Raw genomic sequence first — 16980 nt, forward strand, 5'->3', positions numbered from 1 at the left:
TAAATGACCCAGGGCGAAGTCTGCTTTTGTTGTTAGTTTCCTCACCTTAATTGCAAAGCAAAATTAATTTGAAAGAAAATAAATGTTACAACTCTGGGGCGAATTCTAATGAGCCTCCGGCAATTAGGGAAGAAAGCATCTAATTACCGCCCGAGGCGCCTGCGCGATGCTGGGGTGCTAAGCCGGCTCACCAGCAAACTCCCTCTCAACAGGAAGAGGGGAAGAGAGAAAAATGAACGCCCTTTGGGTCTCAGAGCACTCCTAAAACGGGAGCTTGAGGGTCTGAGTCCACAGATTTGGAGGAGAGCTACGAGGGCGGTGCGCTGAAATGTCCTTGGCATGCGCGCGCAGCATCCCACCACCCTGCTGCTTCGGGCTTTGTGGCCCAGATGCGGAAGGGCTGTCTCTGTCCTCAGCCTAGGGTCCCAGTCTTCCAGGGTCCCCAGTCCAATCTCGAGGGCGCGGTTCCACACACCCAGTTCCCTCGGAGCAGCATCTTACGTGGACACCGACTCTTTCCTTGGGTAGCATCTCACCAAGTGCCAAGGCCCATGCGAAGACTCAGCCTTCCGGTCCGGTCCATCTTTCTCCGGCATTATGGCAACAGCAACAGGATACCCCAAGTTTCTACCATAAGGCAGTTTTTACCCCTTCTGATCCGTTGCAAGGAGTTTTTTGTTTTTTCTAATCTCGTTTACCCCCCCCCCCTTTAACTTCAGGAGGACCATCTGAGGTAGCAAACACAAAATCCTAATTCATAAACGAGGACTCTGGAAAGGCCGGTTTAAGGTTAATGGTACTGCCAAAGTATTCAATTTGGTAATTCTGCTAATTAGAAAACAAAGGCTCAATTCCAGAAATAACATAGGCAAAAACTTTCTTTTCAGCCCAGAGGAGATCGCATCGGTGCTGATGGTCAACTTCCATTCTTTAAGAGGTAGGCAAGGCCGTGCAGCAGGGACACGGGACACAGAACCCACCAGGAGAGGAAGGGACCTCTATACCGGACTATTCCAGAGTCACAGGGCTGAAAGTCACCTGCCTCCAGATGGTCATCTACCACCGCAAAGCCCCAAAGGCTAGAAAGCTCACGGTGCCATCGAATCCTTGACCAAAGGCGACAGAGCTGTGACATAGCTCCCGCATCTGAAGGCACAGATGAACGAAGATGGAAACATTTTGTCGGTTTTTTATCTGGAGTATGTGGGAATGATATGTCACAAATACTGGGTTAAATACAATCTACTATCACAACTAATTTCACCTGTTAATTTCCATTTTATTAATGTAGCTACTAGAAAAATTTTAATTACACTTGTGGCTTGTGCTGTATTTCTGTTGGATGTATGACTTAGATAAATAATGATAGGAACTAAATTCACACATCTTTGTGAACAGGATGGTACAGTTTCCTCTCTCTCCCTCTCTGTCTGTCTCTCTCACACACACACTTACACACACCACACACACCACACAAACTCACACACATTAACTCTCACACACACACAATTATCAATACTTTCATGGCATCTTTTCACAGGCACTCCCTTACTAAGTTAACTACACAGAAAAAGTCCGGGTTTCTCTGGCAGGTGTTCACTTGCTCAGAAATTTTTATTAAATCAGTCCATTAAAAAAAAAAAACCAAAAAACAAAAACCAAGCTAGGTTGTCTGAAGGGAGTGGAGCCCTTCCTCAATATCAGATGTTTCCGCTGTAAAACTAAACATCACGACAAAGATGGAGACAGGTTGGATTTTCCCCAACGTTGTGCTCTAATTTCCCGGAGCCTGCTGCCTCAAATAAACGGATTACAGGATGAAGTTAAAGAACCCTCCTTTTTTTTAGATCGCTTTGTTAATCAGCGATCTAAAAGGTTTCTTTCCTTTTTGTTCGAGGAGGGTGCTGAGGCAGGCATGGTGGAGGGCATGGAAAACAAAACAGACAGACCCAATTATTGTAAAGCCACCCCCCATCCTCCTTATCAGAAAACCAGAGTGACTGCAGTGACTGCTGCAGAATGACCAATACATCTTACTCAAAAGATTCAATAATTAGGACATAATCTCTTCTTGGAGCTAGTCCCGGGACTGTGGGTTAAATACTTGCCAAGGATCTGTTCCCATTCCCTGGACGGCTACTGGGAAGCCCTGGGTGACTCACCAGTGCTGCCAAATATGGACCGATGGCACCCAAGATAATGGGAGAGGGTTAAAAACGAGAGGGTAAAAGCTCACAGCCGTCCTGGGCAACAGACAGATTGATGGGAAACTGTGTCTCAATCAGGCTTGTGGTCCTTGGAGACAGGTAAAACCAGCACAGCTGAACAGAATCATTTTATTTTTAAAGCAACTTCTTTTGCAAATCTGTTCTCTCTTTAAGAAGAAAGGCACTGTCCGAGCCCCGCTTTTACTGTAGTAAGGTAGTCAAACATACAAGAGGCCCAGCCTGTAGAAAACCCGAATTCGGCGTAGCACAGCATTACTTTGAAGCCACCACAGTTCGGATCCTACATTCTGGTGTCCACAACGATGCTGCTCTCCACCCTTTACAGCCTGGGACCCTCCCTAGTAAAAAGGCAGAAAGGCACGCTCTTTGGAGCTTCGCATCATCGAGGGTCCCTTGCCCCAGTCCGAACGCGACTGTAGCCTCCTCGTCTCACATCCAGAGCAAATCGGGTCTGCGAATAGTGTGCAAGACACGGGGCCCTTCCGGTCCTCAGGGGCCTTGCACGCGAGTCTCAGTTCGACACACTTTTTAGTGCTCTCCGCCGGTTCCGGGGATTACCATCTTTCTGAGCGTCATGGAGTCTGTGAGGCTTCGTGCCTACCTCCGGCTCACATGGCAGACACGAACCGATCCACCGCGCCGGTGTAGGCGGTGGCGTGGCGGGCATGGTAGGCGCCGCCACCGCCGGCTCCGAGCTGCCCGCTGGGGTTGTAGCAGGGCCCCAGCGCCGCTCCGAACTGGCCGGGCGACGTGCGCCCGTAGAAGTCCACCGCCGCCTCCACGCCGCCGCCGCCGCCCCCTCCCGCGGGGGGCGACGCGGGTCCCGCTAGGCGTCCCGCGGCCGCGGCGGCGAAGAGCGCGCTGCCGGCCCCCTGCGGGTACGCGCCGTCGGGGTCCGCGTAGGCGGCGGCGTAGGCGGCGGGGTTGACGGGCCGCGCGCCGGTGCACACCGCCGGCTGGAAGCTCCCGGTGCCCGCCGCGCCCGCCGCCGACGCGAAGGCGCAGGAGCCGCCGGCCGCAGACGGCGCGGGGCCCAGATCCGGGCTGAGCGGCCGCTCGGGCACCAGGCCGAAGACGCGGCAGGGCCCCGGCGACGCGGCGGGGTAGTAGACGGGCGGGGGCGCGGCGAGCGGCGGCGCGTAGCCCGCGTAGACGGCGCCGGGGTAGGCCGGCCTGGCGGCGGGAACGGCGCCCGGGAAGATGGCGGCGGCGGCGGCGGCGGCCGCGGCGTCGTGCATGTAGGCGGGGTAGGTGGACAGGTCCGAGCGCTTGAAGCGCTTGCGGCGGCGCAGGAAGCTGCCGCTCTCGAACATGTCCTCGGCGTTGGGGTCGAGCGCCCAGTAGTTGCCCTTGCCCGGGCGGCCCGCCTCGCGCGGGATCTTGAGGAAGCAGTCGTTGAGCGTGAGGTTGTGGCGGATGCTGTTCTGCCACTTCTTGGGGTTGTCGCGGTAGAACGGGAAGCGCTCGGTGATGAACTTGTAGATGCCGCCCAGAGTCAGGCGGCGCTCGGGAGCGTGCGCGATGGCCATGGCGATGAGCGCGATGTAGCTGTAGGGCGGCTTCCCCCGCTGCAGGGGGCGCTTGCGTCGCCGTCCGCCCGCGCCACGGCCGCCCGCCGCCTCCGCCGGGACCCCCGCGCCCGCCGCCGCCGCCGCCGCCTCGCCGCGCTCCTCCTTCACGGCCGCCAGCGCCTCGGGCTGCGGCGGCGGGGGCGGCGGCGCGCTCTCGGCCGTCATGGCGCCGCGGTCCCCCGTGCCCCCCGTCGTCCGCCGCTGCCGACGGCCGCACCGGCCGGGGACCCCGAACCCCGGGAGCCGACGCCGGCCTCTCGCGGCTAGCACCGAAAGCGCTGCGGGCACGGGAACCTCGGGGCCCGGCGTGCGGCGCTCACCGACGGCTCGTCTGGGGCACCGGGCAGAGAGGGTCCTTGGTGGCCGGGTGCCAGGCGATCAGGGGGTCCGGACGGGGCTCCGAGGCCGACGCGGCTGTTTGGGGATCCCTTCGGGTCCGAGGACGACCGTCGAGGCGGTGCGCGTAGAGGAGGCTGCGGGCTGGGGTCCCGGGGCTGGGCAGTCAGTGGGGGCGCCGGACACCTCTGCCGGGGCCGCCCATGCCGCACCCCTGCGGCGAAGGCGCAGCCCAAGTCCGAGGCGGAGTGGCGAGGCCAGCGGCGAGGCAGGCGAGCGGGCCGGGCCAGGCGGCGGGCGGGCGACGGCTCCGCTTAGCAGCGCTGGACTCCAGCCCGGAGGACCGCCGGCGAGCCGCTCTCCTGCGCGCACCTGGGCCAGCTCCTCCCTCCGCCCGCTTCTCCTCCTTAAAGGCGCCGGCGAACACGGGGCGTAACCGGTTACCTGCCCGCCCCCGGCGGCCCCCCGCCCCCGACTGCACACCTCCCCAGGTAGCGGCGGCGGCTCAGCGGGAGCCCCACACACGTCAGAGCGGGGAGGGCGCCTGGAGGTCCGGGGGCCGGCCCTCACTGCGCGCCAAGCGGGAGTCTCAAGTCCTGGGAGTCCAGGAGATCTTGGTGTTCGGCTCATCACTCCCCGATTTCGGCTGGGAGTCTCAGGTGGAAAGACGGGCTCACTGAGTTTTCTCGTCCAGAGAGGGTAAGACCTGGACGAGGGTGGGGCGCGTTTATTTATTGCGGGGAGGAAATAGGAAGTTCTTGGGGTGTTTTCCTAACCCAGGTCTGGGCTACCCGCCGGCCCACTCTTCGGTCCAGTTCTTACTCAGACCGCAGCAATTTCGCCGCCCTTAGAAGCCCCCTGCAGCCAGGGTCGATTTTAGAATGTGCCCCAGGTAGTCACTTCACCCTTTTGGATCCGGGTTCCTAGACTGTCCGGAGGTTTTGTATCTCTAGAGGTGTTTAGAAAAGTCTCCCCACCGCACCACCCGTCTTTGGGCGGCTTGGGACCCTTCTCTATATGCTGGAGAGTGTTGCCTGGGCAGACTTGGTTCCCGACTCTAGCGGGCGGCTTTGCTCCCCTCCACGCCAGGGCCAGAGTGGGCCAGCAGCTCTAGAGGCCTAAAGCTTCGGTGGAGGCAGCCGTCAGTTCACAGCTCAGCTGGGGAGGGTAAGAGGGTCCCCAGGGGTCCGATTTCTGCCGTTCTCTAGCAGGATCCGAGCTAGAGCTACAGCGAGCCTCCCAGCAGTGCAGCCCCGCCGGCTGCTTCGCCTTCTGGCCACTTTTGGGACTTGTTCCGTTCGCATCGCAGGAATCTAAGTCTTCAGATTCTGACCTTGAAGCCAGGCGCACCAGCTAGGTCGGATCTCTCCTAGGAGTGGGAACTTTGGGTGCGGAGCCCAGAAGAAGGCGCCCGTTTGGGAAGAGAAACTCTGCTGCAGGGTTGAAGCCTAACGTGGGTGGCCCGGCCTTCTGGTCTTACTATTCTTCAGTGAACACAGAGTCCGAGAGCCCAGATCCCCTCTCCCTTAGTTGACCCGGTGTTGCTTGAAGACCCCCCCCAGCAAGAGTGTGCCAGTGAACACAGAGGGGCTTCCCACTTCCCCTCCCTCCCTGCAGTTTCCTTCTAAAGAGGCTGGGAAAATCCTGTTTCTTTTCCCCAAAGCAAACTTTAAACTAATGGTTCTCCGTAAGTCCCAAGATTCGAAAATTTGTATTTTAAATTCTGAGCCATTATCTCAGCGTGATTCTATATATTCTTGTGACTGTAGATGTCTGGTAAGTATCTGAAAGACTGTTAAGAGGCGAGCCAGGGACTCTTCACAAAGTCTGAGGATCTGAGAAAGACACCCAGATGAAGTCCTCCACAAAAGGGTGTGTGTATGTGCGCGCGCTCGCACACAAGCCTGCGTCAGGGCTAGTGCAACACACACACACACTGAGTGTAAAAAAATAAAAAGGTCACTATATATAACGATGTTAGAACTAAGAATTTGTGCCTGGAACTGGCTCCACTATTGGAAGCTGCTATTTCTCTGATTTGTTTTGTTTTGTTTTCCTTTCCTATGCTGTGAAGTGTATGGTATTTAACTTGAATTCCCACCCAGGGATTTGGGTCTTAATAAATCCACAATTACTATCTTCCTGACTTCCAAAATGTGAGTAGCAGATGGACTATTTTGCCCTGTACTAAAAGAGCCTCGTTCTTGTGATTTGTCTGATTCTTTGATGATTGTCCTACCACTTCCTGACTCCCCTTGAGCTCCTCTGCCTATGGCTAGAAGCCTCCAGGTCTCAGGGCTTCTGACCCAGCATGCCTCATTCTTCTAGAATTCTGTCTCCACTTTCTTACACCGATGCTCAGGGTGGTGCTTTGGCCTTCTGGGATTCATTCCAGTTCTCAAGGTCAGGACTGCCATATTCGATGAACAAAAGATTCCTGAGACTGGTCCCATACAATTTTATTCAGATAATGTTCTTCTACATCCTGTAGGTTGAGGATTCCATCTATGATGCAAGATTCTGACCAGTTATTTGATTAATACAAAGGTCATGCTTTTACCCTTTTGGATTAAAGCAATGTGTAAAAATTTCCTTCTTGCTTTCCCCCTTTCTTCCCAGTTTTTGTTGTTGTTGTTTTGTTTTTGAGCAGGGGTAGATTGGTAATGGCCCAGTCCTCTCTTCTTGAGGTGGGACCACAGATTCCACACTGGTAATCTATTGAATGCTAGGGGTTGATGAATTCTAGTGACTTGAAAATCATTCTCCCAGTCCATTGGCGCGGGGTGGGTGGGGTGTTGGGGGTGGGGTGGGGTGTTGGGATGGGTGGGGTGTTGGGGGGTGTTAGTAGCTGAGCATGAGCCCCTTTATTTCCTTCCAGTGTTCAATCACAAGTGTTCCCTTGGGGATACTACTCCGTCAATGGCTGGAGAGAGAGAGAGAGAGAGAGAGAGAGAGAGAGAGAGAGAGAGAGAGAGAGAGAGTGAGTTACTGAGGGGTTGTAAAGGAAATCCAAGGATCATGGGAAATTCCTTCATATTCCTTGTCTCTGCCTAGAGTTGCCTAGAGTTCTTGTGGGTTAGAGCTGGAGGAGGACCCCGCCCAGGTCTTGGGAAGTAGGCAAGGACCTTGAATCGAGAGGGTACAGGCCTATCCTAAGGGGGTGGCCTCTCTGTCTTCTCCAGAGTTCTCCGTGTCTCCCTCCTGGTTGCTTCTTTTAGCCCTTCGGATTGATTCAGCAGCAACAGAAGATGCTTGTACATCGCAGAGCGGCACCGCCGCCCTTGCCAGGTTATTTAAGGGGTCTGCCAGGCTCCTTGGGTCATATGGCTCCAGAGAGCCTGCAGAGCACCGCCACAAAACAAAGGAGCCAACCAACAAGCAGCAAAACCTCTCAGTGCGGTTCCACAACCCAGATCACTCCTCGGAGGGCCAGCGCTTGGGGGCCAGCCTGGGGCCTTAGGAGGCCTCAGTTTCCCCTGGGGTGGAATGAGGGTTCTTTTACCCGCATCTTTTCTCCTCATAGCTGAGAAGATGGGGTGGGGGTTCATAGCCATCCCGCAGTCATTTTTTTTTTCATCTTTTATGCTGTTTTCAGGTCGAAACACGGTTGCAGAGAAAAGACAAGCTGCGAAAATTCCAGCCTGTGCCACTTGTGGGCGTTGGTGAGATGCTCCCATTGAAGAAGTGAAGTGTTTTCTGTCGCCTAGCTGCAGGGCCCCAGCGTGCAGGCAGGGACCTTGACTCAGGCTCCCAGAGTGGTGTGGGGACCCCCGGGGCGCTGGCTTAGGAAACCCACTTAAACACCGTGAGGGAGTGGGATTCAGGAACCGAGGTCCAGGGAGTGGAATCGCCGCCAGCTTAAGGGAGCGCCTTTTCCATAGGTGCCACGAACCCTCGCCCCACACCAGCCACAGGACCAAGGGCTGTCGGACTCTGCAGAGCCAATTCCGCGTGCAGAAGCTGGCTGGCAGCTCCGCAGCGCTGCGAAGGAGCAGGCGGCCCAGAGCCAGCGCGGGCTCACGTCCACCCGGTCGGTCTGTGGCAGAGGCGCAGAGGCGACCCAGGCCTGGATCTTGAGGGCGCTCCCGCCCTAGGGTGGTGCTCCACGCTTTCGGCTCTGAGTGTTTCCACCCAGGACATCAAAGGCGTCTGCTCCATCGCGCGCCGCGGGGTAGGACAGGGTGGGGTGGACAGCGCCTTCATCCTCCCTGGCCCGAGCAGGCTGATGATTCCTGGATCCTAGGTGCACGATCGGCCTCTTAGTTCCTAGGGGTGGGGCGGAGCTCTGTGTGAGGCTGGGAGACTTCCCAAAGCCCAGAATTTGCAGGGATGATTGCTTGTCTTTCTTTCAGAGGAAATAAACTTAATTACTTAATTACGCGGCACCGTAGAAAGGCACTTCTCTAAGCTGGTGGCAGGGGCCGCTCCCTGGACCCCGGTTCCAGTATCCCACTCCCTCTACAGTGTAATTCTGTTCACAGTATTTAAGAGAATGAGCTGAGCCAGCTTCGGGGGTCCCCACACTACCCTGAGAGCCTGAGTCACGGTCCCTGCACACTGCCCCGCCCCCTCCGCGGAGACTTGAAATCCCAGCTAGGCTACAAAAAGTATACAGAAGTACTTGGTCTACAGTGCGGGCAGCTCACCTCTGCCCACAGTGGCACAGGCTGAAATGTTTGCAGCTTGCCTTTTTTGCTGTGGAAATGCTAGGTAGTCTTGAAAAGACCAGGCATTAGCCTTCAGGAGAGAGTTATCCAGACTAGACGCTGGCTCTAGTCACAGGCACAGCAGATGCTGCCACCTGCCCCTATCCAGTGGCCAGGGCTGCTCACTCTGCAGCTCTGTCCCGGAGGCTAGAGGACATCTGAGCCAGGGTGACCTGAGTGGTGGCCATGGTAGTGGAGGTGTGGGGGTTGGGTGCTGTCTGGGTCGCTGTCTGTGCCTGCGTCCTCTGTGCCTGCCTTTTTGAGAGTTTCGTTTGTTTTTTGTTTTTGCCTGGAGTTCTGGGGTGCATGTCTGTGTTGATATCACCCTCAATTATTATGCCTGTTAGTGTCCCCCCAGAGCCACTCCGGATTCTTGACTTGGGACAGACAGATGAAAGCCAATCGGTTCCCACAGCCCATATCTGCCCCCCCCCAGGGGCAAGACCAGGGCAGGTGGATGGGTATCCACATCTGCCCAGAGTTAGATCCTTTGCTCTGCGAGGAGGGGAGGGACCCAGGCTACAGAGAGAGGCACCAAATTTTCCATGTATCCAAGGTTCCAAATGGGCTCCCCAAAGGGCCTCCTCTGTCTGTTCACAACCCAGGTGACCTGGTTGCCCATGGGGCCTCATTCTTTCCGGGGAACTACAGGCAAGGTCAGGTGAGCCTTGTGGGATCTGCCATTCAGAGCCCTTCCCACCTTTATCTCTGCCTCATCTTTCCTTCCTCTTAGAAAATTATTCTTATTGGTCTTTGAGACAGAGTCTCAAGTGTTCCTGGCGGGTCTCAAACTCACTATGTGAGGATGACTGGGGTCACACCTGGTCTGTATGGTGTTGGGGATCAGACCCAGGGCTTCTGCAAGCTACACAAGCGCTCTACCAGCTGACCCCCATCTTTCCCCAGAGTCTAAAGACAGCACTCTCCAAGAGCTCCAGAAAAGCACAGACACATAACCACAGTCCCACAAAACACATGAGAAAAAAGATTCAGACCTTTGGCCTCCTCCAGGTAGACTCGGAAGGATTCCCTGAAGGGGGAGAGAGGATATTTGAACTACTTCTGTTTTTCTAGGCTAAGGATGGGAAGGATGACTTCATGCCACTGGGTACCCAGGTCACCAGCACAGCTCAGGAATAGAGAACATGCACACACACCCCCCACACCCGATGCCCATTAACCGGCAGGACAGGGCTCAGCTGGGGACGTTAGGGAAACTCAGTCTGGCTTCCTAGTGTGGGCATAATCCAGAGTGAGGAAAGGTAAGAGATTGGCGTTGGCATCCCTTTCCCTTTAGGAGGCCTCAGCTTGGGTGGGTGTTGTGGCTTCTTACCTTCCCTGAACCCTGGCCAAGTCAACTGCCTCCAGACGGTGGGACAAGTGGTCTGCTAGAACTTGACTTCAGTTCTAGAATGAAGCCTTAAATGTATGTAAGACTTGTCTTGTGTGCAGACATGATGGAGGAGAGGGAAACCCTTTGGAGATGACCCCCAGGTAGACATGGCAGGTTTTGGGAAAGGCTATTAGTTAGCTGCCACACTGGGTGTTAGTGTCCTACACCGTGCTGGAAGCAGAGGCTGACAATTAGCTACTGACTCACATTAACACCTGACAACAGCCCCTGCAAGTTTCTGCCTCTTTACCCTTTCAGGTCTTAACCCTTTCCTGAATGATGCACTGTATCCCTGCTTCTGTTTGTGTGACCTTCGGGGGCATTTGCCAGTCAGAGGTGATTCACATTAGCTTTACCTGGTGAGTGACCAAGATGGCCCAGGCTCACATAAGTGGCTCCACCTGAGACATTCTCCGCCTGCCCGCCTTCCAATCCTCCTCCTTTGGGGACTGAGTCTTTCGAGCCTGTCATCCACGGTATCGGAACAACCTGAACGTGGGCAGAAATGGAGGATTTACTCCAAGGCAACAGGGAGTGTCCTCACCACCATGCAGGTCATCAACACTTTGTCAATGGCCAAAGGCAAGCTGATTGGGCTTGGCTGACCACACGGAGGTGCTGGTGCTGGCAGTTGACAGACCAGAAGGCAATAATCCCCAGCTGGAGAGACTGAGCCAAAACCAACAAGAAGACATTTGAAAAACTGTTATGAAAACATCGTAGCGTTACAGGAGACAAACCAAGAAGAAAACATTCCCCACATGCCAGCTACATGTCATTCATCTCCTGGCGTTTCCTCTTCCGTGTTTTCTCTCTCTTTGTGTTCTTGTGCATGGAATACACACAGGGTTCACATAGATGTTGCCACAGTGTAGGTATAACTCTGTGGTTTCTGCATACAGGATATTTGTATTATTGTAGAATTATAGCCAGGCAGTGGTAGCACAGGTCTTTAATCCCAGCACTAGGGAGGCAGAGGCAGGTGGATCTCTGTGAGTTGGAGGCCAGCCTGGTCTACAGAGTGAGTTCTAGGACAGGCTCCAAAGCCAGAGAAACCCTGTCTTGAAAAAAAAAAAAACCAAACCACCAAAAAAAAATATATATGTAAATATAAAGCATCTCGTGTGTGTGTGTGTGTGTGTGTATGTAGACCAGAGATCAATCTTATTCCTCTGTTGCTGTTTACCTTGTGTTTTTGAGACAAAGTCTCACTGTACCTGAAGCTCACTTATTAGGCCAGCTCCCGGGATAGCAAGTGTACACCACCACTCCAGGGTTTTATGTGAAACCTGGGGATTGAACTCAGGTCCTGTGCTTACAGGGCACAGAAGCACTTCATCCAGCGAATCACAGACCCTCTGCTCCCCCGCCCCAAGACAGGGTTTCTCTGTGTAGCCTTGGCTGTCTTGGAACTCAGTTTATAGACCAGGCTGGCCTTGAACTCACAGAGATCCGCCTGCCTCTGACTCCTGAGTGCTGGGATTAAAGGTGTGTGCCACCAACACATGGCACCTTCTTCTACTTTTTAAAGCTAAGTTTTGTTATGAGTTCAAACTGGCCTCAAACTCACTAGGTAGCCCAGGCCGGCCTTGAACTCATGATGCACGGCCTCAGCGGAAGGGGCTAGAGGTGTATACTACTACACCTGGCTCTTTGCTTTCTTTTTATTTGTAGCTGCGAATGAAACTATCCAGTGTTGATCTCTTAGCACTTGCACGGCTGCTGGGCAATTAGGTCATTTCCAGTAGCTTTTGATATAGGTGACGCCAGGAAAATGTACAAGGAGATTTCTATTTCTTTTGGAATATCCTTAAGAGAAATTTCCGAGAACAAGATCTATGAGGTCCCAGATATCATTTATTTTTTTAATTGAGCTATATATTTCCCCCACTCCCCTCTCCCTTCCCACCCTCCCACTGCCCCCACACTCCCAGTTTGATCAGGAGATCTGTCACAGACATTTTTATGGTTCTTAATACAATGCTACCAGAATGTCTCTATGTATATTTTGCAGTCCACTCAATCAAGGTAGTTAACACATCTGCCACCTCTAGAAGTTTCTTGCTGCCCTTTTGTAACCAAGTCATCCCATCACTAACTGCAAGCAGTCATTGGCCCACCTTATGCTGCCCTGGAGGAGTTTGCACATTATAGAATTGTATAGAATGACATAGTTCAACATCTCACAACTTTTCATTTAGTACAGATTTTTTGACATTCATCCATGTTGTGGTATGAAGTTCACTCATTTTCATTGACATAAACGGTATCCTCTCATAGGAACATGCCTCCATTTGTATACAGGTGGCTGTTCCCAATTTTGGCTGCCACAAACACAGTGGTGTGACTTTGTGCAACATCTTTGTGTAGATGATACACGCCTTTACTTCTCTTGGAATGTCCTGTCCCGTGGTGTGCAGGTTTGCATCTTAAATAACTACTCGGGCGCTGTGCAAACTCCCACCCCCCACACTGCCTCCCCACTAACACACGTCTCGTCTTTTTACAAATATTTTACTATTCTGTGTAGGTTGGGTGCTTTGCCCGAATGGATGTCTGTGCACTGTGGACTGGAGTTTCAGACGGTTGGGAACAGCCGTATGGGTGCTGGGAATTGAACCCTGGTCCTCTGCAGGGACAGCCAGAGCTCTTAACCATTAAGCCATGGCTCCAGCTCCAGAAGTCATTGTCTTAATTTAAATAATTCACACCCAGAATAAAGGAAAGCAAGATGACCTGTGAAATACAGCCTTCTGAGCAGCACAGGTTCAGACACAGTCACATGTCAAGCTACACTGGTAGTTCTTTTTTGAGGCAGGGTCTCTCTGTGCAGCCCTGCCTGTCCTGGAACTCACAGAGATCCGCCTGACTCTGTGCTGGGATTAAAGGCATGTGCCACTACTGCCCTCTGAGATAGTTATTCTAAAAAAAATAGACTTGTACTTTTAGAACCCCTTTAGGCTTCCAGATCAACGAAGAGGTTAGTACAGCGTTCATTTAACGCCTTGCCTGTCACACAGAACCTGATAAACCTCTTAGATCAGAGCAATCCATTCGTTACACTTGATGAGCCTACATGGATATATTAGTTAACCAAAGCTATAGTATGTAGAAGGGTTTATTTTGTGTTATACAGTACCATGTATATGTACATGTGTATGCATGTGTATTCATGTGTGTACATGTGTGTGGTGTGTGCGTGTGCATGTTCATGTGTGTTTTGGGGGCTGGAGAGATGGTCAGTGTTTAAGAGCACTTCCTGTTCTTCAGGAGACCCAGAGTTAAGTTCCCAACACCACAAAGTTGTACTAAGCTAAAGAACAAAAGGTCTAATACCTGAGCCTGTGGAGGACATTTTACATTCAGATTCCAATAGCCTCTTACCCATTGAACATTACTAAGTATGGAAATCTTCTTTCTTTTTGAAGATTATTTTAGTTGTTTTGAATCCATTCCATTTCCACAGGACTTGGAGATGGCTTAGTGGCTAAGAATCCATGCTGCTCTTGCAGAGGACCTGAGTTTGGTACAGGTCTATCTGTATCTCCAGCTCCGGGAGATCTGACACTTCCTCTAGGTCACATGCACCAGCACCCGCCCCCATAAACACATAAGCATACACATACACTCTAACAATTAAAATATTTAAAATGCAACATAAGTTTTGGTAATTTCCCAAGTATTTGAAAAATTGTCCTTGTGGTTTCTTCTTTGGCCCATGGTTTATCTTGGAGCATATTGCTTAGTCTCCACATATCTTTAGCTTTATAAATCTTCTTGTTATTGGCATCTAATTTAGTTCTATGGGAGTCACATACTATACTTTGTATAGTTTCAAGCCTTTAAAATATATTGGAGTCGCCGGGCCGTGTGGTGCACGCCTTTAATCCCAGCACTCGGGAGGCAGAGGCAGGAGGATCTCTGTGAGTTCGAGGCCGGGCTGGATCGACAGCCTCCAAAACAATACAGAGAAACCCTGTCTCATAAAAACCAAAAAAAATATATATTGGAATCTTTAGTGTTAGTTGTCTTTCTCTGTATTTCTCTCTCTAACCTGATCTCACATTCCCCTCCCTATTTAATCCTCCTCTCCAGTTTACCCTAGATCTCTTTATAACACTATATTCTATTTCTCCCTTCTTGGAAGACCCCACTCCCACTAGCTACCTAACTTCTGTAGCTCTTTTTTTTTTAAGATTTATTTAATTATATATACAATGTTCTGTCTTCATGTATCCCTGAAAGCCAGAAGATGGCACCAGATCTCATTACGGATGGTTGTGAGCCATCATTTGTTGCTGGGAATAGAACTCAGGACCTCTGGAAGGCCAGCTAGTGTTCTGATCCATCTCTCCAGCCAATCCCTGTGATTATTCTAAATAAAACAATATGTCTGCAGTTTAAAAGATAACATCCACTTGAAAGAGAAAAGATGTACCTTTAATCCCAACACTTGGGAGACAGAGGCAGGCAGTTCTCTGAGGTCTAGGCCAGCTTGCTCCACAGAGCAAGTTCCAGGTCAGCTAGGGCTGCACAGATAAACCTTGTCTTGAAAAAATAAAAGTAAAAAAGAGATAGAGAAAAAATGCGATATTTGTCTTTCTGGGTCTGGGTTACCTCACACATGATGATTATTTTAGCTCCATCCATTTACCTGCAAATTTCACAATTTTATTTTTCTTAAGAGCTGAATAATATTCTGTTGTGTAGTTGTACCAGCTGATGGACATCTGGGCTGTTTCCATCTCTGGATATTATGGATAGAGCAGCAGTGACATGGGCAAGCGTCTCTGTGGTAAGATGTGGGGTCCTTTCGGTGTATGCCTACTAGTGATATGGCTGGATCCTACACATCTCCATTTTCAGCTGTTTGAAGAATCTTTACACTGATTTCCATCGTGGCCTTTTGAAAAGTCAAATGGAAACCTATTACTGTAGGAGCTTTCTAAAATATGCACAGACTTAATTTAAAGAAATTTAAGTGGATTTACCATTTAATGAAGGAGACAATGTCCCAACTAGATCTTATGCTACCAGGTACCTTAGTACCAGAAATGGGTTACATCTTGTGGAGTTGTTGGTCAAAGGGAGCGCTCATAGATTTTCTCTCCCCAGACTTAACAGGTTACTACCAATGGTATTGGTTACCCCCCACAACTTGATGGTAAGACCCTACGGCTTAAGTATACTTTACTTATGTCTTCAAATGTGAAGGAATCAAGCTGGTGCCAAAACAGAAACGTTATCCATACTGACTAGCATCCATGGTGCTGGAAGGCATTGTAGATTCTACCAGGGGAGAAAGCATCATCAACACCGCCCAGCTATGGACCTGGGACCTACAGAGGTGATTTGCCTGCCAGATACACTGGTCCAACAGGGGCACGGATGTTACAGGAATAACTAACCACTCTGTAAAACTGATTTAAGGTCCATTCCATGAGATGGAACCCATACCTGACACTGCTAAAGTGGCCAAGAACCTGAATGTGTTATAGGCCCTAAGGGAATACATCACTGAATCGTGATCCTAATTAGTCTTATCAATTAAAGACCCAGAGTCAGATATCAGGGTAAAAGCTGAAAGTTCAGAGAAGCAGAGCACCAGAGACATCTTACCTCTCTGGATCTTCAGACCAAAAGGGCCCAGATTCTGTCTCCACCCCATGTTATCACTTCCTCTCTCCACCCAACCTTATCACTTCCTGTCTCCTGTCTGTATTAACCTCCGGACCTCTATGGTTAACTAGCTCCACCTTCTGATCTCCAGGCAAGCTTTATTTGTCAGAGCACATACAAAATATCACACAACACATTACAGTTATGGTATCCTGCTAAATGAGCATAGCACTAAAATGACTCCTGCTGACATATTGCTACCCACAGATTGATGCATTGCTCGTCCTTCATTGGAGAAACTTCTTATAGTAGATAATACTTAGTGCAGAGATCCACAGCTGAACAATGTGCAGAAAGTGAGAGATTTTGGGGGCACTCATCCCTAAATAGTATCTTTACCAAATGTCTCTCTCCAAGGCTCACGGATCTATGCAGAAGAGAAGGCAGAAAGAAAGTAGGAACCAGAGTTGGTGGATGCCCCCAAGCAGACATTGCTTTTTAGATACTCATAGGAACTCACAGAGACTGTCACAGCATGTACAAGACCTGTAGAGTTCAGATCAGACAAGACTCTGGCACTGAGAAGGGGAAGCGAGCACAAAGTCTCACCCCATACTCAAAAAGCTGTGTGCGATTGATCCATGGGGGGAGAGGAAGATCTGTTCTCCTCAATGGAGTGGCACCCGGTGTATGAACCACACTTCAGGGCAGACCCCAAGCCCATGAGCAGCTGAGTACTACAAAATGAACTCCATGTATTTTGTGGGTTTTTTGGGGGGGTTATTTGTTTTGATTTTGTTTTTCAGAGAGAGAGAGAGAGAGAGAGAGGAGACAGAGAGAGATAGAAGAGATAGAAGTTGGATGATAAGGATGGTGTGGAGGTCTTGAGAGGAGTTGAAGGAAGGGAAAGAATAAGATCAAAATATATGAAGAAAAGCCAACAAAGGACACTGGAGCTTGTTTTGAGGCCTAGAATATGATCTGTTCCAGGGAATGTTCCTATACACATAAAAGGAACCGCTGTCAGATAGAATATTCTTTTGGTCCCAATTCACTTAAACCAAAGCTGGCTTTGGAGTTGGATATGGCTCTCCTCTAAATCCAAGCATGTTGTTAATATAAAATTC

General features: G+C 51.2%; 1 protein-coding gene across 1 annotated transcript; it reads right to left on the reverse strand.

Moving 5' to 3' along the window:
* Window positions 1-1595: 1595 nt before the first annotated feature.
* Foxe1 (forkhead box E1) lies at window positions 1596-3964 on the reverse strand. Its single transcript, XM_040738777.1, has one exon. The coding sequence runs from the start codon at window positions 3962-3964 to the stop codon at window positions 2837-2839; it is 1128 nt and encodes a 375-aa protein (XP_040594711.1). The 3' UTR covers window positions 1596-2836.
* Between the last annotated feature and the right edge of the window lie 13016 nt (window positions 3965-16980).

This window comes from Mesocricetus auratus, unplaced genomic scaffold (genome assembly GCF_017639785.1).
Source record: "Mesocricetus auratus isolate SY011 unplaced genomic scaffold, BCM_Maur_2.0 Super-Scaffold_6730, whole genome shotgun sequence".
Classification (NCBI taxonomy): Eukaryota; Metazoa; Chordata; class Mammalia; order Rodentia; family Cricetidae; genus Mesocricetus; species Mesocricetus auratus.

Bases quoted from the DNA above. Each gene is read 5' to 3' on its own strand.
- Foxe1 (XM_040738777.1), bottom strand. From the start codon at position 3,964: ATGACGGCCGAGAGCGCGCCGCCGCCCCCGCCGCCGCAGCCCGAGGCG.